Source organism: Ciona intestinalis, unplaced genomic scaffold, assembly GCF_000224145.3.
Source record: "Ciona intestinalis unplaced genomic scaffold, KH HT001095.1, whole genome shotgun sequence".
NCBI lineage: Eukaryota > Metazoa > Chordata > Ascidiacea > Phlebobranchia > Cionidae > Ciona > Ciona intestinalis.
Genome location: NW_004191416.1, coordinates 23,774 through 48,331, shown reverse-complemented (window position 1 = coordinate 48,331; position 24,558 = coordinate 23,774). Strand labels below are relative to the sequence as shown.

General features: G+C 34.8%; 4 protein-coding genes across 4 annotated transcripts in view; 2 read left to right on the top strand and 2 right to left on the bottom strand.

Moving 5' to 3' along the window:
• Positions 1 to 6: 6 nt before the first annotated feature.
• On the bottom strand, positions 7 to 8,357 carry LOC100177788 (mediator of RNA polymerase II transcription subunit 6-like). The gene is made up of 6 exons (XM_002119297.5): positions 8,252 to 8,357; positions 7,593 to 7,685; positions 6,180 to 6,342; positions 2,353 to 2,444; positions 431 to 513; positions 7 to 200 (listed from the first exon to the last, which is right to left on the bottom strand). Exons 2-6 carry the CDS (start codon positions 7,615 to 7,617, stop codon positions 12 to 14), a joined length of 552 nt encoding a protein of 183 aa, XP_002119333.4. The 5' UTR covers positions 7,618 to 7,685; positions 8,252 to 8,357; the 3' UTR covers positions 7 to 11.
• Positions 8,358 to 8,374: 17 nt separating this feature from the next.
• LOC100180141 lies at positions 8,375 to 12,136 on the top strand. Its single transcript, XM_002119254.5, has 8 exons — positions 8,375 to 8,699; positions 9,278 to 9,430; positions 9,498 to 9,665; positions 9,744 to 9,965; positions 10,037 to 10,233; positions 10,314 to 10,561; positions 10,764 to 10,870; positions 10,948 to 12,136. Exons 1-8 carry the CDS (start codon positions 8,660 to 8,662, stop codon positions 11,352 to 11,354), a joined length of 1,542 nt encoding a protein of 513 aa, XP_002119290.1. The 5' UTR covers positions 8,375 to 8,659; the 3' UTR covers positions 11,355 to 12,136.
• Positions 12,137 to 14,369: 2,233 nt separating this feature from the next.
• Positions 14,370 to 16,800, top strand: LOC100182481. Its single transcript, XM_002119641.5, has 6 exons — positions 14,370 to 14,685; positions 14,779 to 14,937; positions 15,222 to 15,332; positions 15,417 to 15,577; positions 15,660 to 15,807; positions 16,173 to 16,800. The coding sequence occupies exons 1-6, from the start codon at positions 14,622 to 14,624 to the stop codon at positions 16,538 to 16,540; spliced, it is 1,011 nt and encodes a 336-aa protein (XP_002119677.1). The 5' UTR covers positions 14,370 to 14,621; the 3' UTR covers positions 16,541 to 16,800.
• An 80-nt stretch (positions 16,801 to 16,880) lies between these two features.
• LOC101243258 (WD repeat-containing protein 64-like) overlaps positions 16,881 to 24,558 on the bottom strand; it is a 12,024-nt gene continuing 4,346 nt past the window's right edge. The window contains exons 7-11 of the mRNA XM_018817033.2: positions 24,071 to 24,277; positions 23,355 to 23,490; positions 22,736 to 22,807; positions 20,926 to 21,081; positions 16,881 to 17,542 (exon numbers count right to left, since the gene is read on the bottom strand). Of these exons, the coding sequence (XP_018672578.1) occupies positions 17,483 to 17,542; positions 20,926 to 21,081; positions 22,736 to 22,807; positions 23,355 to 23,490; positions 24,071 to 24,277 (631 nt within the window). The 3' untranslated portion in view covers positions 16,881 to 17,482. The remainder of the gene's footprint in view (positions 17,543 to 20,925; positions 21,082 to 22,735; positions 22,808 to 23,354; positions 23,491 to 24,070; positions 24,278 to 24,558) is intronic.

The following is a 24,558-nucleotide window of genomic DNA, read 5'->3' as shown; positions in this document are numbered from 1 at the left end:
TGAATTAATTTTTACAACAACAAAAAAAAAATGCTTTGTAAACCACATATGCAATTATGCAACCAAACCAAAATAAATGTTGACCAATTTTGGAAAGTAACCCTGAAATTGAGAAGCATTGCATAAGTGAAATTTAGAGGAAAAAAGGAAGTTAACCTACCTTGTGAGAATGCAGAATCCAGATGGTGAAAAGTAGTCATCTAAAATTGTTTCAAAATTTAAGACTTAAAAAAATACAAAAATTTTAACTTTTAACAGAAAATAAGTAAAAAAAAAACTTGTAGTATACAGAATATTTTTACAAAGAAAAATTAATGAATTTTTTCTATAGAAAAAAAATTTAATAGATTTTTGTTAACCTAAAATAGGTCGAAAGTGGTTTTCAGTACTTTAATATAAATGTAGAGTTTTTCGAAAACAATGAACTTACCAGTCTTGAGTTACATACAGAAGCAAGGTCTGGGGCTTGGTACACAGTGCCAGCTATGACATAGTAATCGGCTATAATTGTCACTGTGACAAAACATTACGTTAAACCCCTAACTTTGTAATTTAAATATAGAATTTTAATGAGAAATATATTATGTGACGTAAAAACCCACGCATTTTACCCCTTTGCGCAGGTACTGCGTAGGTTATAAAAAATCCCCGCCGTAACGTGCAGGTTTCTGGTTCGTGTTTGTACAATGAGATAAACGTTTGCTTTACGGCCACTTGTACATCATACGCACATACTTTATGAGATACACAAACACGGTGCCGAGAATTAATACCTAATATGTTCACTAGCTTCAAAGCAGAAGTGTGTATTTGTATGTACGTAAATACAGCTAAAAGGGGAAGTGTGTATAAGAATATATTGTATTCAGTTTCTTTTAATTTCAGATATGAATATACTATGTGGTAATACCCTACTGCTAATAGGCAACTTTTATTGATTAGTCTGATATTTGACTATATTTGTACCCATTTTTATTTAACTGGCATTGTGGCATTAATGAAAAAATGACCCCTTAACCATAAATCTTAAGCAAATTACCTGAATATATAATAAAAACTATCTATAGTAGAGTGGGGGAAGGCACCTTTAGGACATATTATACAAATATCCAGACAGGACCAGACTGTGTTTTAAACAATTAACAATAGTCTATGGGAGTTCTAAGGATGCAATTCTTTGAATTTTTTGGTTTACTACTAAATAAGACAAGAAAATAGAATAAAAAGGTGTCCCATCTCCCCCACCCTACTATATTGTTTAAATTGGTGATTTTTGATTATTATAATTAGCTCAATAAGTCTATTTCGGTTACTATTCACATATCAAAAGATAAACACAGAAACCAAAATTGAATTTGGGTATTAGGATTTTCCCATAAAGTAGCCTACTTACAATAGTGATACTAACTAAACAATAAAAGGTCATAGTTATAGATAGCCATTTTAATAGCCCTTTAAAATCTATTTCCAATAGTAGTAGACAGTATTGACGTCATAAGATCTGCTAATTGCTATAGAAATTGATACGATCACTCTTGCTTTGAAACAAGTGTCACCGCAAGAGTTCCCTGGCACCAATGCATACCGCTGTTGCCACGACAAGGCATATAAGGGCCACTTGTTGTGGAAGTGGTTGCCTTTTTAACACGCTGGTAGTCATCACTGTTTTGGTCAAGTTAGTGACATAATGCCAAGTGCATTTTTGCACTTTTACATAATAATTTTTTTTTGTAGCATTTTTTAATAAAAAAAATATTTGTAAAAAAAAAAAAAAAATTGGAAAATTTTTTTAATTAAAACCCCCCCTTATCTTTTTTTGGCTGCGCCACTGATTATAATATAGTAGGTTGGGGAAAGATGGTACACCTTTAGCACATAATATCCAAATATATTGACTGTGTTTTAAACAATTCATAATGGTGTTATATGGGAGTCTTGAGAATAAGGTTTTAGAATTCTTTAAATGTTTACCACCAGTACCAAATGGGACGAGAAAATACAATGAAAAGTGTTCCATTTCCCCCCACCCTACTCTATATAAGGTAAAATATTAAAACTTTGCCGATTTAAAATTAAACTTTCAAACTCCGTGATTTTTGCTTGAAAACTTTACCGTTTTTTTTTCAGACATTACTGTTTTAATAAAAAAAATGACAATAACATGGTACATTAGCATTGGTACAAAGAAAAAGTTGTAAAATGCCTATATAAATAGAAAAAAAGTGTTAAAAAAACTACAGAAATTGTAGTGCAACAATAATTTAACTAATTTTTTTCATTCTTTTATATTTGAACTGTTATTTTTTAATAATTTAAATAAAATTGGTAATTTTTAATAAAATAAATAGGAACCTTGGTTAGGGGAATGGCGTCGTTGTTTTCTGATAACATAAAGAATAGGTTCTTGCTCATGTAGTAATATGTATTCCACACCAACCATATTTCTGCAAAAAAAACAATAAAAATGTAAAATACCATTGGCGTTGTGATTCAGTAGTTGGAGGGTCTGCACCAATAGACAAGAGGGTATAGGTTCAAGGCTCAATGCTGCTACCATTGTGAATGTATGTGTCTTTCTGCTGGACACATAATGGAAATTGTTTTCGCCAAGTGGTCACTTTTGGGTTGTCTAAATTGTCAGTCAACGTCGTGGCATAGTAGTTGGTGAGTCTGCCTCCAACCCAGAAGATACGGGTTCAAAGCCTAAAGCCGCTACTATTTTGGATGTATGTGTCCTTGTGCAAAGCACGATACTGCAGTTATTTTAACCCAGTGGTCATTTTTGAGTTGTCTAAAATATTGGTCATTCACTAATTGGACACAAAGTGTATAAAATAAGATACCAACATGTTATATTGACTATGTGGTCCCCCACATGAAGATAAATAAGTTACTTTTCATTTATTCATTTAAATAATTTTCGCCTATTCTTGGCTATTTCATTAACAAACTAATAATATTAATTATTAGCGAAAATCTCTGTGCCACTCTTAGGGATGCACATTACAGAATTTCGAATCCGTGAGATTCGAATCCTTTTGTATTCGAATCTAATTACGGGATTCGGTATTCTGTTTAATGACATCATCACACGTCATCTTATAAACTATATTAACAATTTTTAAAACTTATTAATTTTGAAAAAAAAAAATTTTGTGTTTGTGGGACTTTCGAAGGTAAACGTTTCCCAACGTCTTTTCATAGCCTGCTGTACGTTTTGTGACGCAAAAACTACCCAAGTACAATTTTTAGTCATTTTACAGCTCATGATCCAACAAGGCTACTATGAAAGAGTCAATAAACTGACTGAGGTGGCGAAAATTATTTTTTTCCTATGAATTTAAAGAGATTCGAAATTCTAGATTCGGAATTCTAGATTCGAAATAAAGTATTCTAGGATATCCTAGAATACCTAATTATTCTGTAATGTGCATCCCTAGCCACTCTTTAAGTTAAAATTTATTTTTCTTTACTGCATATAAAGTAGCATTTTCTGTATTCAGGTAAAATGCAATAAAAACTTCCCACAAAATGAGCCAAGTCCGGGCTAGTTTCACGTAACTAAATAAAAAAAAGGTTTTATTTTAATAAAATGACATCACAAGTCATATATGCGATGACCAGTGTCTAGGTGATGTACTAATTTTAGTGGTAGCCAATGGTAACGTATACACAGTACTTTAAGATTGTTGCTTTAACATTTCAAGTGGGAATATGATTCAGATTTGTAATTTCCGTTTCTAAGATATTTCGGATGTTATGAGCTTATTCATCAGTATGTACAAACTATATAAACACATCAGCTAAAGTTTGGCCAGGATTTAATATTATAACTGTTACTTATCTAAACTAAAAGCAAATTACGTCAGAATTTTTAACTAAATATTTTGGCTGGTGAGTCAAAATTTTTCCCGTGATTTGTAACTATTGTATAGGTAATAGACACAAATGACAACATTGGAAATTTGTGAACATCTTATCTTAGCGCAGATGACTGTTTTCCCATAATGAGTGGCATGTCCAGACTTGTCCCAAAAACTGCGTCATTAAAACTTGTTAAAAATGGTGAAATACCCTTACCACCCAAGGGGGAAGTGACCTGATTTAGTAGCTATCTTAGAAAAAAAGGATAAAAGGTAAACTACAGCATTAAAGACCATTATTTAATACTACAGTATGATGTGACATGCAACTTTGAGGTATTATATAGTAGGGTGGAGGAAGATGGGACACCTTTAACACATAATATCCAAATATTCTGATCGTGTTTTAAACAATTAACAATGGTCTATGGGAGTCGTGAGGATACGATTTTATAAATATTAGAATTTTCTTTGTTTACTACCAAATGTGACAAGAAAATAGAATGATAAGGTGCCCCATCTTTACCCGCCCTACTATATACAGATTAATTAACAATGGCACAACCAGCTTGTAAAAAAATACCCATACCAAATTGAAGAAGACATTAGGCACATGAACCTATTTCTTAGAATTAACAACCTTACAGGGCCATGAAATTAGTTCCTGGCTTGCCACTGGTGAAATTTTTACACACCCTTTCATAATCATACTTAAAAATAATGGCCATGAAGATAAATTTAAATTGACTTCAGTGGTTTTCTAATTCTAAGAAATTATATCATTCGGCCTACTTAGACTTATGACTCAGATACTACTGCAGTTTTATCTACAAATATATCAACCTAAACTTGATGGGGAACCATGTGATGTTTACGAAAGTAACTTTTAATTTCTTTCGTTGCTACATTTCCACAAGGCATAAGAAATGATGATACACCATGTGATTGAAATAGTTTGTGTTTTTATACAAACTTTTGGCTTAACTGTCTTAGATAACCCCCCACACAAAAATGCCCTTCTCATGGCAGCCCACTCAGGTCTGAATGTTGTTGTAATATAAGGAGAAACTCCTTTTGTTAGTGGGATTAAAATTTTGTCTTTATTGTAATTTAAAGCTGTTATAACGTATGATATCCACTGTAAGCTTATACTATACACCAAAAAGGTATGAATTGAAAATAACCAGTTTGGTTGGGCGTTATACTTGTAAAAATTCAGCAATGTACGGTCTGCAGAGTACAACTACTGAAATTTTACAGGTAAAAAAAAATTATGCATATTTGATATTTATACATAGAAAATGCAACTTGTCTATTTTGTTGGGTATTATAATTGTAAAAGTTAAACAACATACTAGTGCAACTTCAATTATACATATATATATATATATATATAAATTCTTTTAATATGTCATTTTACTATTACAAAATTAAGATATAATTATTCAAAGAAAGTATGTATAAAGGTAACAATATAACCAGTCTATTTTGTCAGGCGTTATAATTGTAAAATCAAGGCCACACATTGTGCAAGGTGCTACTAAAATTATATACCATTTTACACAATATAACTATTTACCATTACAAAACTACAGAGACATTTGTGTAAAAATTACTATATGAGTCACCATGTTAAAATTTGTATCAAAAGTGTGTAAAATTATGTCACCCACGCAAATATATAATAAATGAAAGTAGAAATATTTTTTTGAATGAATTATTTAACACAAGCAGATGCTACATCAAATATTGGTCAAATAAAAACTGCTATTTATTTACAATGATGATTGATGACTAACCAAGCTAAAATATTTCATCATTGTACTTTACCATGGGGAATCCCGGGAAAATTATGTTGCTACAAAGCTACAATTTTCTGGCTGTTATGTTGAAATATATATATGGAAGTTATAATACCTAAAACTAGAGTTAAAAAAAGCCTGTTAAAAAATATACGCTGTATTTTCAAATGTTACAGCTACTACAAATTTGAGGCTACAGAAACCATTCACTTTAAAATAGCCTGGTGGTCATTTTTCTTGTGGGTTTTTGAGCACAAATGGTTAAAGAGCAGTTAAAAATAATACAAACCTGAATTATAACAAGGAATTTTACCAATACCATGCACTACTGATCTAAAGTATACACTTGCACAATCCATCTAATGTCGCTGCACCGGTTGCATGAAGGACTTAAATGGACTTTCTGGGTGTTGGGGTAATGGGTGGCCTACAGGCCAAATCTGACCTAAATCCTAGGTCCTTGACAAGGACCTCACCCACAAAGAATAAAAAAAGAAAATTAAAGAATACTCACTCAAGATGTGCCAGACTAAGACGCTGCATCTTTATGGTTTCATTGTTACATGTTCGGTCATAAAATGGGTTGCTTCTTCCGGAAAAGTAGTCGAGAATTTGCTCTTTGTTGGGCAGGGGGTTTAAAAGCGCGGGATCGTTCCAGGAAATATCAAGATGGTTTACTGCAGAATAAAATGTTGAGAAAATGTAAGATCTCTAAGCAAGAGATTTGGGATGCGACAAAAAATTATAGAAGTTATTTTTTACATATATTTTGGGAGTTTTTCTTTTATTTATATGTAATTATTTTTTACATATATATATTTTAGAAGGTTTTTTCAAGCAAAATATTTTATAACTTAGCTTGCCTATTGGTTAATATTGTTGTACTTGTGACAGATACCTTTTAGTTGTAAATTAGCATCACCATTTATTTATTCTTGTGTGGCAACATAACTAATTAAATATGAATATAACAGCTTATATATTATTTTAAATAAGAATATATAGGACACCTTTTTATTTTTATAGTATTTTTTCGGTTTAAATTTCATAACAAATATTTAACCGTTTTTTTTTTCCTTTTTACACCTAAATAACCAGGTTTCCCATTGGGTTTCATAAAAGGATAGCAATATTTGTGCTATGGGATACCAAACTTTGTGAGGTGTCTGGTATTAACATTGTGCTATTACTGCTATAGTAGTTATTTCACTAAAATAAATTTGAACAATATATAGACAACAATAGCATTCTATTCGATCAGCAGAATAAAAGCCAAGTAAACATTACACACATATTTCAACATATTGTGAATTGAAGCTATTACAAATTCTACCCAAAACAGCAGCCAGAAAGAATACACAAACAGAAAACCTTATATTTTGGTCACAAACATTGACACATACGATTTTTAGGTCACAATGTGTGGTATGAAATGTAATTTAATGGTCACAATCTATATATTTTATTACCGTTAACTGTTTGTACTTTTGTTATATGTATACATTCTTTTATATCAAAGTGGACATTTTGTATAGCAGGGTGGGAGAAGATGGGACACCTTTAGCACTAATAACCAAAAAATCCTGATCGTGATTTAAACGATTAACAACGGTCTATGAAAGTTGTGAGGATACGGTTTTATGTATATTTACTACCAAATCGGCCGAGAAAATAGAATGAAAGCTGTCCATTCTTTCCCCATATATACCTACCAAGATAACACATTTACGTCACAAAATTTTGAATGCTACATCCGCAAACATGATGTAACTTTTCACATTATGATAGCATGTGACTGTTACAGCTGAGACTAAAATACATAGTTGACAGGATTTCCATTTGTGGGGGCTTAAAAACATTTCACAACTGTTGTGTATTCCAGCTTTAGACTCCATTGTATGGTATTTCACATATGTAACATTCTCACCTTTTTCATTGACGACAGAAGACATAATTGTAATATGATACAGCTCGCCCAAGCCGGTAGATTTTCACCATGTATGGGCTATGTATATGAAACCTAAACATTGCAAAAGAATGTGAAAGTTTACGTGGGCGAAACTTATTGTATATATTAATATATATATATAGATAATAGATATATATCGCAAATTTAATTTAAAATATGTTTGTAATTGTAATCCAAATTGCGCATTTGGTTTGTGCAGATTTGTTAACATCAATTTTGTAACTATCTACATTTCTACAATACTCATATCTATTTTTATAACACTGATCCAGGTATAAAAAATATACTCATAATAACTTGCCAAACAATCGCCCAAACCTATGGGCTATGGATTAGTTACCTTATTTTTATTTTCTTGGTGATATAGAAACACAAAGCTATAATACCCACTAAAAATTGGGCATTTTACCTAATAATAAACAGAAAAAAATTTCGAATAATTTTTGGGGCCTTTTCCATGCAGATTATGTTTTTTGGAAAATCCTATGAACTCTTACGCGTATACCGCATTTTATGCGCGGCAATTTGGTATTTATGTTAAGAATTATAAACCGTGTAAATTAACCGTCTGAATGGTTGTTAATTTAGTTTAAATCAGCAATAAAAACGAGTCTTACCTTTGTTTTTGTTATAAAGATGACCGCCGGCTGAACAGCAAAACGAACTGACACACATGGCTGGTTTTAGACTGTGGGCACGCGTTCTTCTTCAAGTGCCTCTCTCGGTCTTGCAACAGAAACACGAAACTATGCGCGATAGATCTTAGGAAAAAATCAGGATTCGATCGTTCGCTTGCCCCTCGCTAATTTGTGTGGGTGGCAAAAAATAAATAGAAACCGGCCAACATTGCGTCACCAATGGAAATCACCAAGAAGAAGAAGTTATGAAGGTTTATATAGCAGACTCGGATTTTTTAAGATACACATTAAAGACGCTTCTAGCAACAGCAGCAATAAGAATACAAGTGAATTTAATACGAATATTATAATATTCAAGAAAAGAATAGCATTTATCACGAAAGCAAAATGTGCAAGTTAATTGCCATTGCCGTTATATTAATCGTCGGTAAGTTATTTTAACTTATATTCTGTTCTATATAATGTAATACACTCTATGCTACCGAACTTGGCATTGATATTAAATACGTGTGTGCACAGTTTGCCTACGTAATTAAACACCGGTAAGCCGGTTACGATAAAAATGGAGACTGCATTTTTTAAGTTAAGTAAATATTATTGTTCCAGATAAGTGCATATGCTTTATTTATTGGTAAATGTAAATTTTATTTTTAGAGTATCATTTAAAAATATTATTTTGTTATAATTTTATTTTATTTAAATGCTGGTATATAACATGATGTTCTTTATGTATATATGCATGTTATTAAGTAGGCAATAAACATAGTTACTGGTTGCAAATGCGGATTCTCAAATGCGCCGAAGAAAACATACGTTTGTTTACGGTGTTGCTATGAGCGCATATGGGATCCCCCTAAACATGTGCTCTGTCGGTATCCCACAACATAACGACTCTGCTCTCATTGGTCGACGGGGCCTTTTGTTTTATTGAGTATTTTATTTCAGTGCGGAGATATAACAAATGACAGATTTAAATATTTTAAACTGAACATTTTTTTATTGCAGGGTTATCTTGGACCTGTTATGGCGGAAGAATTCGAAAGATATGCAATGGTCATGGAAGGTCTCGCATGCATAGAAACTACACCTGTTGTCAAAACTCTGGAACAGGCGGCTGGACCCCACAGCCTATTCTACCGGACCACCGGTGTTGTCCAGGTACTGTATTATGTTTATTTGTATTTTAATTTAATGTTCGCAACATAAAATTAATGTTTTACTGTAGGATCCGGGCGGACATTCAGTGAAAGTGAGAACCAAGTTTGCGATAACGGCAGAATTCGCGAAAAAACGAACCCAGATGAAACTATGTGTGGTGTGCTGTTGCCATACAATGTAAATAGCCAAGTTTGTTGCAAGACCAACATAACAACGGCTAGAGTTTACGACAAAGGTAAGTTTTAACATAAACAGGATCTACGCTGCTTAAGATGGTATAATTTTATCAAGTTTAAAACTTGCCTTTTTACAGTTCCCAACGGACAGTGTTGCAACCATGACTACTTAACCGACGACTCTATCCGCTGTTGCGGGGGTCAGACGTACGACATTTTAAATCAAACATGTTGCAATTCTTCGGAGACCGACACCGGTGTGCGTCTTTACAATATCAGCAATGGAAAATGTTGCAACGATCGGCCCTACGACCAAACACGTCAAGAGTGTAATTCCGACTTGGAAGTCGTCAGCAGGCGTAAGTCATTTTTCGCATAGTTTATTTAAATTAAAAAAGAACTCTTTTGTTAATGCAAATTACATATACAGGCACCATCAAATATTGCCAAGACCAGCCTTACAATTCTCTGCTGAACGGATGCTGCGTTATAGACTTATACGTGAAGGGCGCTCAGCTCTGCCACCACGAGACCGGAACAATTATTACAAACCCAGATCCGAGCTTCGATTCGCTGTGCAGGGACAGAACCGAAGCGTTGATCCCATACACATCAGGAAACAACATGGTAAATATATTTTAAATGCATTTAGGTCTTATACTGCAATCATGACATAGTATCTAACTTTTACCGTCTTATACTTACAGCATTGTATTGACCTGTGGGGGCTACAGCATTTAAGTAGTTGGCAAGCGGTCTGTGGTAAGGGGGACGACCATGTCGTTTACAATACTCGCACCGATCTATGTTGTGGATCCCACGTTTTCCACAGTGGTGCACTGAGCGAAAACAAGAAGTGTTGTCAGTACGGTACCAACGTCTATGATCCAGAAACTCAAGTATGTTGCAGAAATGATGTCCCGTCCGATGCAGCAAGCGAAAACCACGGTGGCAGGTATACACATGGCAGAATTTGTAAACTATATCTGTATGTTTATATATATATCTATTCTAAATCGGTATAAAGGTTGCCTGTCAGGTAGGCCTAACTTAGGATGTAGGCCGGAGTTGGCCCATTGCCAGCATTACCTCATATAAATGCTATTTAACAATAACATATACATTCATATAGAAACGCTAACCATTTTTCCCCACAGTTGCTGTGACAGCCAACCGTACAACAACCGAACGCACGAATGCATCAACGGGATAGAAATTACTGAGCTGGAATGCCCGGATGCAACTAAACAACGGATTGAATTACGTAAGTTTAAGAGCACTGTGTTTACGAAATACGGTTTCTAATTTGGATTAAATGGTTAAACGAGTTCTTTTGTTTAGGTTGTCTCATTACTGAGGATGTTGTTCTTGAAGCAGCGGGGAAATTTAAGAAAACGGGAATGTCCGTTACTGTAGCTACAGTTACTGGTGTGAAAAAATCAAAGAAAAGAACAACATGGACACTCGGTAACGTCACCCAGGTGTTGGGCAAAAAAAAGAAAATTCAAATATCAAAGAATTCAAAGACAAATTCTGCGAAGGCTGAAGCCAAGCCATGCACTTGCCCACATAACTTGATAATTGGATCACGTTATTTATTTATAAGTAAGAAACCAATGAAGAAAAACGGCAAACTTGTGCTGCGGGGGAAAGAGCAGGTGAATGGTCGATCAAAGGGAACGGACATAGTCGTTAATTTAAGCGACAGTGAAACGCTAGCAATGGTTATGAGGATATTGTTGGATTAGTTTTTTTTACAAAATCATTTTTTTCACTGTAACTGTGCCACCAAATTTGTTTACCATGTCCAGTTCGTGTCCAGCATTCGTTTCTTTGCCACTTACAAAATTTCGGGCCTCTAATGTTCGTTTTCAGCGTTGACCGCTAACTTATTTATACTGCCCTTTGTTTTAAATCCGCAAACACTGTTTCTTTTAATTTATTTTGTAGATTTACAATTTGGTGTGTGTATTGAAATGTTTCCCTCGTATTTTGTACAAGGCCGACTAATTATTGGCATTATTGTGTTTACACCTGTGCTGCTTAGAGTGCCATTTTTTCACAAACTTTTTTTACATGTTTTCTCCGGGAACCGAAACTTATACCAAAGAATCAATATATACCTATAGTATTAAAAGACCGTCTTCAATTTTATCTTTGTTGTAACTATAAATGTTTTTTGTTGCTCTATTGCCCTTTTCTTGTAGCAGCCTATTTATTATTGCTTGCTTTCAGTGTTTTGTCAAATGCAACAAAATAAAATAAAAACGCCCTCAAAATTTAAATTTTTGGTATGCTTATTTGTCAGCCAATAATAGAGAAAGTAGATTCTATGATGGTGTGTTGAAACTAAATACACAAATTTGAAATTCCCTTAAGATATAGTGAAATATCAGTATTATCGTTTACACATATAGTAGGGTGGGGTAAGACGGGACACCATTAGCACATGATATCCAAATATCCTGATCGCGTTTTAAACAATTACTGGTTCAAGGGAGTGGTGATAATACCATTCTATAATTCTTCGAATGTTCTTTGTTTAGTACCAAATGGGACAAAAAATAGACTAAAAGGTGTCCCACATTTCTCCACTTTAATATACAAAGGCAAAACTATACGCTAGAAATGTAAATAGAAAACAGTTTGAACAGTTACGTCACAGCCTTTTACAAGGTGCAAAATCGCTGGGTAATAATTACACGTATTTTCCGAATTTATTTTCGAATTGTTTTGTTCACTTTGTCGCAATACATTTTAGTTCCGCATAAAAAATGCCCATAGAGTCATACCAGGTTGTTTTCCATGACGAATTAGGGTGTCAAAATTTCCCACAATTTAGAAGTTATAAAAATACCCAAACGCAGGTAACTAAGGGATTTATGTTTATTCCCTTCATATCTTGATTACCAAACATTAAACAAATAACTTTTACATATACAGTGGAGTGGGGGGAGATGGGACGCTTTTAGCACGTAACATCCCAATATCATGGTCGTGTTTTAAACAATTAACGGTCTATGAGAGTTGTGAAGGTATAGTTCTATAATTCTTTGAATGTTCTTTGTTTACTTTACTAAATAGGACGAGAAAATAGAGTTAAAAGGTGTTCAATCTTCCCCCACCTTACTGTACGTGAATTTCCTGATCAGAAAGTACCTTTTATTTAGATTAAATACCCTACCGTTACAACACCGATAGTAAAACAGCTGAGAATAGTTTGTTTAATGACACGCCGCGAATCGCTTCGCTTTTCCATTGACGCGGTTTTGGGCCACCGCAATACACACATACTATATGCGCCCTTGAACCGTAACGTCAAAATACCGGCGCGCTGGTGTGATATTTCGATAATATACGTATACGTAATAACGTTTACTGCTTTTTTTGCTTCGAACTTGTAAATGGGTTTTACAAAAGGGGGTAAATGGGTTTTACAAAATGATTACTGTATTCAAATTTAGTTGTTTTACTATATATACTACCAGCCGAGAGAGCTGACACGAAAAAGGAGACAGCGAAACCAGCGTGTTCTATTTTTAGCTCAGCCAATGTTGTTAGCCACGTGGAAAGTACATACCCATATATAACTGTCATAACAAAAACACTCAAACAATATCCTCAAAAGCTGCAAAATGTTTTGAAATATTTGTGGAAAAAAACAGATCCAAATAGTTGTGCCGTTACGGTTGGGTGAGTTGGGTAAAAAAACCCGCTTTGGTATTTATTTATAGCCCCGAGCTGCTAAATGGGGAGCTCAGCTAGTACTGAAATAACATTTGTCCTATGTTTAGGACACGAAAATCTGTTCATACATCGGGACTGACGTTTTCACCCTAATTTTAATCATAGCTTTGCAACCTAAGACAAAAAGATTTACACGTCTTTAAATAAACTTATTTTTCGTTTGCATATTAGTTTTTTTTATATGATGAAAATGCGACTTTTTGAACCAACCGGAGAGTTTAAATAAAAACAAACATAAAGGGACAAAATAACAACACAAGATCCTATTGTTCGTGTGGCTTTCGATATAACTGACCTGTTTTCCCACCGGTAAGTGCAAACATTATTTGTTTAGCATGAAATAAATAAACAATTGATGGAGTCATTTCCCATTTCTACTTGTTTCTACCGACCGGCAGACATTGCATCATCGTGTCATTGTGACGTAATAGTCTTTGTTGTGTCTCAAGTTTTGAGTGTTAACTGGACAATATCGCCGGCGAAATGATTTCAAAGTAACAAGCGTTGAAACAGCAAACAAGGCTATTGCGTATGTTTGCACACGGAGCGGTTAAGAAAAATACTTCAAACGGAGATATAACCGAGTTATATTCTAACTGTGACTGCCTTTCGAGAAAACGGTGGCAATAAGTGAACTACCTTATAAGTACATCTTCGGTATAGGAACTCGACATTACTGAACGGTTACCAATGTTCCTTATGTATTTCTCAACATTAACGTCACACGTGCGACAAACAGAACAACAGCTTCGGGTTTTACGCGGAATTATACGATGCTATGACGTAAAGATATTGCACAACAGTTACTACATCTCACGTGAAACGTACGTATAGGTTAAAAAATAGGGGAGTCCCCCGGTCCGCTACACATTCCGAAGTAATGCCATAATGTCGCCGCAAATAAAATTGATTGTGTTGTTCATTGTACTTCTGCTAGCGAGCCAGGCAGGTTAAATATCAATTATAAATAAAAAGAATTCAATAGACTAGAGATCCGCTTTCTGAGTATACGCGTAGATTTGTAAACTTACAAAAGTTTTACAGAATATTTCCGATACCAGTTCCTTTACCTGAAAGCCGGAACTTAACAAGCAAGTAAAATTTCCGAACTGACGTAGTCGGGGAATTCCCTAGAAAGCAGTGTCGGGGAGGAAACTGCCAAGGGGAACCCCCCCAGACTATATAAGCCTCCGACTGTCGAAAATCCGTATACAAGTTTCTGGAAGGCTGCACTAAGAGTTCTCAAGCAATTCGATATACTAGAAACCATGGCTGTTTTTCAACTTAAGCTTACCGTGATGTTAGCTTTGTTCTTGGTTGGTGTTAGTGAAGGTAAGGTTATGGTTAATGATAAATATTGATTGTGACAGTTATAGTGTGTGAGTCTGATAAACAGTAGTTTTGACAGTCAAACTTATTGTACAGGTCGGAAAATAGCTGAAAGTTGCAGAATGAGGAATTCCGCATGTTATGATGAAAATCGGAGCCCGTTTTTATGTGGGTCGCAAGGTTATGCTTGCTGTTTTGGAACAAATGGTGCAACTCATGTCGCTGACACGAATGAAGGCGAAGAGTGTTGTAACGGTAATTGTTGCTTTTTTTGTATTTAGTTCTGTGGGGTTACATGTGACACCTTTAGCACACAATATATATACTTAATATACTGACCGTGTTTTAAGCAATTAGCAAGTCGTGAGGATACGGTTTTATAATTCCTTGAATGTTCTTTTAGTAACTAATTCCTTGAATGTGTTTGCTACCAAATTGGACGGGAAAATGGTATGAAAAGGTGTCCCATCTCCCCTCAACCCACTATATTACGTTAATTAGTTTGTGTAAAAAGTATCATAATAGTATGTATTTCGCAGGAGCAACAACTCCAGTCTATTCCGAGAAGAGTCAATTTTGTTTGGGTAATAAAGTTTATAACAAGGCTGACAGTTTACGAAAGTACAATGAACGCGTGGGCTCGTCACAAGGTAAACATAATATTTAGTTTGAACTATGTCATTACCAACTTTGGTTTGAACTAGAGTGGTTTCTAAACCTTCTGATTACTGTAGGTGTTAAAGAATGTAACGACCTGGGCGACACCAACTGCTGCTTTGGTATTGTTTTGAGCCAGTTACAGCTGTGTGATACTGTTTCACAACGGCCCTTGGAAAAGCGAAGCCCATCTCACGACGGTGTATGTAACGGAACGACTTTTACGACTTCTGAATTCGTAAGTCAAGTTTCTAACACTGTAGTGGCGTTTTATATAAAATTTTAAAGATATTGTTTGCCAATCAGACATTTTTGTACAGGAGTGTAGGAACAAACGACTAATCCCCAAAAGAACCGCATGTAGACGAGATACACAGGTACAATACTGCTGCAGCGGAATACTTGTGAATAGAAACGGTCAAAGCAAACGAGAAGCATGTTGTATAAATGGTCAATGCGGCAATTCAGGTACAAATTTACACAAAAAAATAACAAAATATGAATGTTGTAATTAAAAAAATGTGTTAAATTTAATTTTAAATTACTATTGCGGCAACTTGGTTATTAACTTATAGGGTGGGGTAGAGGGGACACCTCTTAATTCGATTTTCTCGTCCCATTTAGTAGTAAACAAAAAAAACATCCAAAGAATTATAAAACTGTATCTTCACGACTCTTAAAGATCGTTGTTAATTGTTTAAAATACGATCAGAAAATATAATATGTGCTAAAGGTGTCCCGTCTTCCCCTACCCTACTATACAAAAAATACTAAAATAAAACTATTGTTTTAAAAATTACTGTAATGAATTTAATTTTAAATTACTTTTACAGTATCACGTCGTCGCTCTGCAAGGGTCACACCCATGTTATACGTGTTCAAGGTCAAAAATTCGGTGAAACATCGCAACCGTTGCCAGCATTCGGGAATTATAAAACTGCTTTACCCAGCGCCGTCGTCGAGCGAGGTACAGCAGTTCACATTTTCAGCCAAGGTGATAGAACAGGAGAGACGATGCAGCGAATTAGACAACGGTGTCTACATTATAACATCGGAACAAAAACTGATCGCCGAAAGGAATACGCACTTGGTGAAACTAAGAAAAATGAAAACCTATTCGATCAAAAAAGTATCACAAGGTCTTGAAAGATACTACAATAGACAAATTCGACTTGCCCGTTCTGAAATAAACACTTTATAACCCTGCCGCGTATGCTTGCTTATATTTATTCAGCTGCTTCAATTTTTTACCACTCGCCACAGACTGTGCTGTATTCATATTCAATCGTATTGTACCATTAAAGGTTTTGCTTCGTTTTTTTTGCTAATGTGTTTTGTACCTGACTATAATTTGTAATAGTATATTTTTGCTAACACTGTCTATTCGTGCTCACTACCATGCACTGTTTTGTACGGGCTTTTTTATACCTCTTTTCCAAATAAAACGATGCCATTTCATAAGCAATGTATATTATAACAGTTATTCGTAAGGGCTTTAGCAAAATATATTATCCCACAGCTAATACAGTAGCTAACAGAGGTTTTAAAAACTTATCTGTATTATAGCTATGTTACAATTACTTTAAGCATATATTGTACAGTTTTAGGTATTAAGTACACCACATTTAAAAATAAGGCCAAATAAAAGTAATTCTCTGGTTACCACACATTAAAATGTGCGTTATGTCATATTGGGTTTACAACTGCCAATAGAGAGCAACTGACCGTGTAAAACAGTGCTTTATAAGAATACAAATACCTAATATAATGTATAGTACAAGGAGGGAAGATGGGACACCTTTAGCACATAGTATCCAAATATCCTAATCGTGTTTTAAACAATTAACAACGGTCTATTGGAGTCTTGATGATACGGTTTTATAATTCTTCGAATGTTCTTTTTACTACCAAATTGAGCAAGGAAATAGAATAAAAAGGTGTCCCATCTTACCCCACCTTACTATATGTAACTGTTAACTAAAAAGGGCGTAGTAAAAGGTCTAATAGAAAAAATGCTATAAGCGATAATTGTTTAAGTGCAATCGAAACTGGGCATTTGAGAAAAGACACAAGTGAAACTGATTAGTTGAATTACAGCAACGTATGACCACATAAGGTAAATAAAGTTGAAACACTTTTCTCTTTACCGCTTCCGGGGATTGGAAAGTCCCTGTATTTTGTTCGGTTTGCTGGCTTTGTGAGACTGCGCAAACAATACAGTGTTTGGTATTGAACCGGTGAAGCGTATACCGTAGTGAAGTATTGCCGTTAAAATTGTCCGTTTGTTACGTAATGTTAAAGGGCCGGAGAATGTGTTGCAACGAAAGGGGTTTAAACTCTGGGCCGCACTGCACAGCGAATGCTTCTATTTTGAGCTGCACGCAGTTATAAAGAATCGAACCGAGAGCGAAAAAAAAGCGTTCTTCGTAGTAGCGGGGCTTAAAATATACGACGCAAAATTCTGGCTTGTGTCAAAGTTTACCGCAAGCAATACGTAATCGGATAACGTTTTCACGTTCCAGGCTGCATACGTCGTTCTGTGCCGACGGGTTTTATTTATATTACGTAACCGGCTTTATAAGTGCGAGGTGATGTATAGGTAAAAACTGTTGCAACACTCGTTAAAATTCTGACATCATTTGTAGCGTATTTAGGGCGTGAGAACGGCGTGGATTTAAACCGATGTCGCTATTTATACCGTGTTTAAATCACATGGTGTTGCTGTGTACGGGTCGGAGTAACTTGGAACATGCTTTCGTTTCTACCGTCCTATTCGATAGTTAATAAAGAATATTTACAGAATTTTATAAACGTATTCTCACAATTGTAAAGGGCTTTTTTAAAAACTCGATTAGAAAACCATTTGATATGGTTTGCTAACCGTATTCATCTTACCCTACAGTATGATATGTTTGAAAAGCAGTTGTAAAATTCCATTTTCTTTATATCAATAAATAACTAGTTTATGTATGGCCTACTTAATGTATAGTACCGGGGTAGGAGGGAAATATTTAGCACACATTATCCAAAAAGCAGAATCGGGTTTTAACAATTAACAACGGTCTATGGGAGTCGTTAGGATACAGTTTTATAATTCTTTAAATGTTCTTTGTTTACTACCAAATGGCACGAGAAAATAGAATGAAAAGGTGTCCCATCTCCCCCACCCTACTATATTATACAGATTGAATGGGCAATGGTCCCACAACGGCCGCCCGAGTTAAAGTTGGGAGAACGGACTTGTAACTATACTGTTTGAAAAAGAGCCACGCTACAGCTGGGACGCGCGAATTATGACGTCATAAAGGGAACAATTACTTCACAATACGTTCGATTATAAAATAACAGTGTTGTATATATATGTTTAGGCGTTTGCTACCATATATGGTACCGGGAACACCATAGGACTGTTGCAGCGACTATTCAGCAAAGGCTAATACATTTGAAAACCAAATTTCCGGAACTACATTTCACATAACTTTATGTTAGCACAGAATAAAACAATTTTAGTAGTGTGGTTTTAGATGGATACCGTTAACAGCACATAATTTCTAATATTTCGTAATCATCTTTTTAACATTTAATTTTTTTTTCGTTACAGTCGTAAGGATAAGATATACTTTTGTAAATATTTTTCTTTTACTCCCAAAATGCCGATAAATATACTAAAAGAATTAACCTTGTTACCCACACATGGTATAACTTAAAAAAGAGTCAAAACGCTACCGTAATTAATAGTGGCATTTTGAGACCAAATTAAATCATATGGGGAATTACTGTACGGTAGCGAAGAATTGCAGCTTTGTAATAAGGGATTTTAAATTCTTTTTTTTTGTAGTAGAGTGGGGGAAGATGGGACACCTTTTTATTTTGTTTTCTTGTACCATTTGGTAGGAAACAAAGAACATCCAAGGAATTATAAAACTGCAACCTCACGACTGTCATAGACTGTTGTTAATTGTTTGAAATACGATCAGAATATTTGGATATTATGTGCTAAAGGTGTCCTATCGTACAAAACAGTATTATATTACGGTTATTTCCATCAAATTCCATGATTGAAAATTATCGCGCAGATCACACATTGAGGTATGACATTGTGCGGAAGAAGAACTAACTATCGTCGTGAGGATACTCACGTCTTTAAATGATCTTTGTTTACTACTAAATGGGACGAGACATAGAATAAAAAGGTGTCCCGTCTTCCCCCACCCTACTATATATGGGAAATTACTTTGAGGCAGCGAATAATTTAAATTCGTTAATATATTACGGTTATTTCCATGATTGCTTAAATTGTCGCACAGATCACACAATGCGGTAATATAGTAGGGTGGGGGAAGATGGGACACCTTTTCAATCTATTTTCTCCTCCAATTTGGTAGTAAACAAACATTCAACGATTTTTTATAAAACTTTATCTTCACGGCTCCCACAGATCGTTGTTAAATGTTTAAAACACGATCAGGATATTTGGTTATTATGTGTGAAAGGTGTCCCATCTTCCCCCACCCTACTATATAGCGCGGAACAAGAAGTAACTATCAGAAAATAGGAACGTGGAAATAAGCTATACAGGAATTTTAACCGCAACCAGGTAGTTTACTACTGTTGTCGCTTATTACACCTTAATTAAAATTTTGATTCAAACAATAATTCTGTGTAGTTGTGGTTAGCGGTTACGTCATACCTATGACATCATGCGAGGAATTTTCGGAAGTTAGTTGTGAAAATTTACAATTTTTTTTATTTGAAACTAAAATTAGACGGCCGAGGTAATCGTTAATCGAAGTTGGTTATAAAAATTTACAAGTGTTTTTTTTATTTAAAACTAAAATTAGACGGCTGAGATAATCGTTATTGACATGTGTATCTCACACAGAAGTAGATTGTTTGCGTGTTTGCTTTGGACAGATTTGGCTTCGCGATATCTATAATCATATTTGCGGAGTTATTTACGATGAGTTGGTCAACGAAAGTGCAACTTTTACCACCTTGATAAGGGTTGCGGTTTTTTTATTATATAGTAGGGTGGGGGAAGATGGGACACTTTTAGCACATAATACCCATATATCCTGATCGTGTTTTAAACAATTAACAACGGTCTATGGGAGTCGTGAGGGTATAGATTTATAAATGTTTGATTGTTCATTGTTTACTGCTAAATGGGACGAGAAAATAGAGTTAAAATGTGTCCCATCTTACCCCACCCTACTGTAAAACGCGATTTTCCGTGTCTTTTAGGTCGCGGGTTTATTTGGGTAAAATACTGTAGAAAGCCACTGGGGACTTTTTCCGTTCGCAAGCAATGTTTTGTTAGGAGAATTGCTCGTATTTACTCATTGGAAAAATCGCAGGTGTTACCCTCCTTTTCGAGTCGGAACTGTACTGCCCGAGTCGGAATTGTACCAGGGAAAATTCAGAAACTTTTACAGCGCGTGGGCGGGGCGGGTTAAGCGCTGACATAACGCCATACGTCACAGTGTACGTAATTGAACCGGCGAAAAGCGGAACACGCGCATAAGTGGCAACAAACAAAAAACTCGTGACCGGGATATAAATAAATACAAAGAGCAAATAACATACCGCCGGTTCAAGTACCGCAGGAAAATTTCCCTTTTTCGAATTCGCTTGTTGGCCACGTTTCGCCTCTCTGCTGCCACCGTCGTCTTCTTTCCAAGCAGCTTCGTACCCAAGATTAGTTGGTCGCATTTGCACAGGTGGTGTTCTTATTCTGTACACCTAAGTGAAAAATTAGTAATGTACATTGTATTCATGTGTTGTATAGTACTGCGGGGTAAAATGGCATGTTTTAACAAATGTCCCATATTTCCTGATCGTGTTTTAAACAATCAACAACGAGTAGTGAGGCTACGGTTATAAACGCAAGTTACATTCATTTATTTATTCATTTAGTGCATTTTATCAGTTATGCATCATACATGTAAAAAATTGTGTTCAAGAAAATGCATGTCCACAATCGTAGCAACTGGTAGAAATGAATCCATATAATGTACTTATCCTCACGTAGCAGGGCAACGACAGTCGCTATAACACGGATGTTCTGTTTCAAATAAACCCCGTGCCGCTTACGAATTACCGCATATATTACTTTGTGAAATTTAATTTTGGAGGGAAGACGTTTTTGTTAAAGCATAACCGAGCTTTTATTGTTGAGTGCTTTGCCCCAAGGAAACACACGACCAAAATGGTGGCGTCGATCCTTAGCCCCTGAGGTCTACTCTTGGCAATGGGCTGGCGCGGTAACCACGCGGCGCCGGACCGAATATGGTAGGGTGAGGGAAGATGGGACACCTTTTTAATCTATTTTCTCCTCCAATTTGGTAGTAAACAAACATTCAACGATTTTTTATAAAACTTTATCCTGACGGCTCCCATAGATCGTTGTTAATTGTTTAAAACACGATCAGGATATTTGGTTATTATGTGTGAAAGGTGTCTCATCTTCCCCCACCCTACTATATATAGTTGTTACAGGACAAGCGTTTTAAACACTCAGCTAAGACCGCGTACCGGTAACTGCTTTTTTATCTTTTTTACTCAATGAGAATTCAAACTATGTTTTGACATATTTACACAAAAACAAGATCATTAAAAAAATCATAACATTTATAAAGTAGAAGACATGTCATTTAAATCCCAGTCTTCTGGCGTGCCTTGCCATGGGACTTTATCTGTATAGAATAGCGCGAACTGTTTTGCAGAGATATTTTCTATAACGCCAATATAAAGTACTTAACATAAAAATTGTTTAAATATAGACATCAAGTGGTAAAGACTTATCAAAAAATTGAATGAATGCATGAATAAATGTAACTTGCTTCATCCTCGCGTGTCCGAAAAAAACGACAGTCGTTATAACACGGGTGTTCTGTTTCATACACCTTGTGCCAGCTTAGTTACCAAGTATGTTATTTTGTTAGTGAGATTTTTTTGGATTTTTTCATTTTTATGGCTGATAATTTGGACAACCTATTACTATTAGTGACCACTGGGTTGGAGCAATTGCCGTTAAGTGTCTTGCCCAAGAACACATACACAAAATGGTAGCAGAGATGACTTGGTAACTCGTAAGTGGGCTGAAGTCAAATGTATGTGTTAATGACTCAATATGTTGTGATAAAAAGATGATATTTATATTTCAATTATAATTGGTATTTTAGCCTTGAACTCATTAACTCTAGGTTTGGAACAGGCGTGCTAACCAACTGTGCTGCGGGAACCAACTGTGTTACAACCCCATTATATAGTACTGTGGGTCTACTGTGTTTACGAATAAATACGACGAGAAAATAAAAGAAAAACATGTCCTATCTTACCCCACCCTACTACATAAAATTTATTTTCATTTATCAAAGCAGAAGATTTAACTTACAGGTAAATGGTGGAAGATTGCTCCAGTATCTGAATCAATTGGCTTGTCAGATTCTAATCCACTTTTATCAGCCTGAAAAAAAAGAATAATAAAATATAAAAAATTGTTAAAACTTGAATAAGGTGTAGGATAATCACGTAGTAGTGTTTAATTATATTTACAGTCATATACATTATACTATGGGAGCATTGTCTTATTTGTTAAATTGTGAGCATAGTAATTGAAAAATACTGGGTTCAAAGCTAAATTCTGCTACCATTATTGAAGCGTGTCTCGTATGCGGGCATGAGGTGTATGAAGCAACTACATAATGTAGAAAAATCTGTGTTATAACTCTAAGTTGCCCCAGGGAGTGTATAAATAAGTGAACACTGTTCGGTTCGTGTCTTTATGAACGCTTTTGTTTCTATTAAAAACTTAATTAAAATACATGGCTTGTATGTCCGCTAGGTGTAGCGACCACGCTTATTTTCTTCCAACTAAATGTAAATATGTTTTTAACTGCAAGCGTATTTTAACAGCTGTTGTTTTGTCGCTATATCTTGTCTTTTTGTTTAAAATATTTCCAAAACTTTGCTACCGTAGTGCTCTAAACGAGGATAAACGAAAGTTGACTTACTCTTGGTTTTACCAAAGCGCTGAAAAATTTCTTATTTCGAATTTCAATCACATTCAAATTGCTTTGCACGGGAAGCTGGTTTGTTTCTGTTTGGGTGGGCTCACGTTTATAAGCTGATCTACGAAAAGGTTGCCATCTGTAGAAGAAATTATATTAAAAACTAATAAAAATGCACAAATAATGTGACTTGTATTGAAGAAACATTATATTGTATTCTAGATGGGTGAGGTTCCAGACAACATAGGAATTAGCACAGCAATGGGCTGTTATGAATTGTGAATTTATTTCTTAATATAACATGGCTAAAAAGCTTAATTTGTCTCTTCAATAAGAGAGAAATTATTAAATAAGAAAGCAAGAAAATGAAAAGAAAAAACAACAGTCATAAAAACTAATATATGAAGCTTATGTACAACTAATTGGATAAAAAGTGTGTAACTGCACATAGCAGACAAGCAATTTGTATTTAAGAAATCGTAGTTAAGAAAAAACAAGCAATTCGTAGAAATTTTATTAGTTAAGAAATCATAGAATATACGTAACTTAACAAGGGAAATGTAAAATATGAAAAACTTTCCAATTTTTAGAAACCATTTATAATTTAAAAAAAGGATTTTTTTTATAAAAAATGGGATTATATTTTTAACAATTTGTAAAAAAATTAACTTTTCTGCTCTTATTTATAAAAAAAAGGCATTAGTTTATAAAAAATGTACTTTTCTGCTTCGAACACAAGCGGGTAGTCATATTTCTTGTTCTGAGGTTTACGTCTCGTAGCTTTCACATTCACGGTGCTCAAAGGTGTCTCTGTGATGTCATAAGGAAGTACAGGACTGGATGGAACAGATGGGTTTGGGGAAATGTGCCAGATCCTATGTTGACCAAAGTAACCAACGTATTGTCCGCGGAGAGGATACCACACTCTGTAATTCAATGAATGTATGAATGTCATTTATTCACACTCTACAAATGAATGAATGAATGAATGAATGTCACTTATTCACACTCTACAAATGAATGTCACTTATTCACACTCTACAAATGAATGAATGAATAAATGAATGAATGTCACTTATTCACACTCTACAAATGAATTAATGAATAAATGAATGAATGTCACTTATTCACACTCTACAAATGAATGAATGAATAAATGAATGAAAGTCATTTATTCACACTCTACAAATGAATGAATGAAAATTGA

Coding starts and splice junctions, on each gene's coding strand:
- LOC100177788 (XM_002119297.5), bottom strand. CDS start 7,617: ATGTCTTCTGTCGTCAATGAAAAAG. Junction 514..2,352: donor ACGCCATTCCCCTAACCAAG/GTTCCTATTTAT, acceptor GTTTTGTCACAG/TGACAATTATAGCCGATTAC. Junction 201..430: donor CTGTATGTAACTCAAGACTG/GTAAGTTCATTG, acceptor AAACAATTTTAG/ATGACTACTTTTCACCATCT.
- LOC100180141 (XM_002119254.5), top strand. CDS start 8,660: ATGTGCAAGTTAATTGCCATTGCCGTTATATTAATCGTCG. Junction 10,234..10,313: donor ACACATCAGGAAACAACATG/GTAAATATATTT, acceptor TTATACTTACAG/CATTGTATTGACCTGTGGGG. Junction 10,871..10,947: donor TAAACAACGGATTGAATTAC/GTAAGTTTAAGA, acceptor TCTTTTGTTTAG/GTTGTCTCATTACTGAGGAT.
- LOC100182481 (XM_002119641.5), top strand. CDS start 14,622: ATGGCTGTTTTTCAACTTAAGCTTACCGTGATGTTAGCTTTGTTCTTG. Junction 14,686..14,778: donor CTTGGTTGGTGTTAGTGAAG/GTAAGGTTATGG, acceptor CTTATTGTACAG/GTCGGAAAATAGCTGAAAGT. Junction 15,578..15,659: donor CTTTTACGACTTCTGAATTC/GTAAGTCAAGTT, acceptor ATTTTTGTACAG/GAGTGTAGGAACAAACGACT.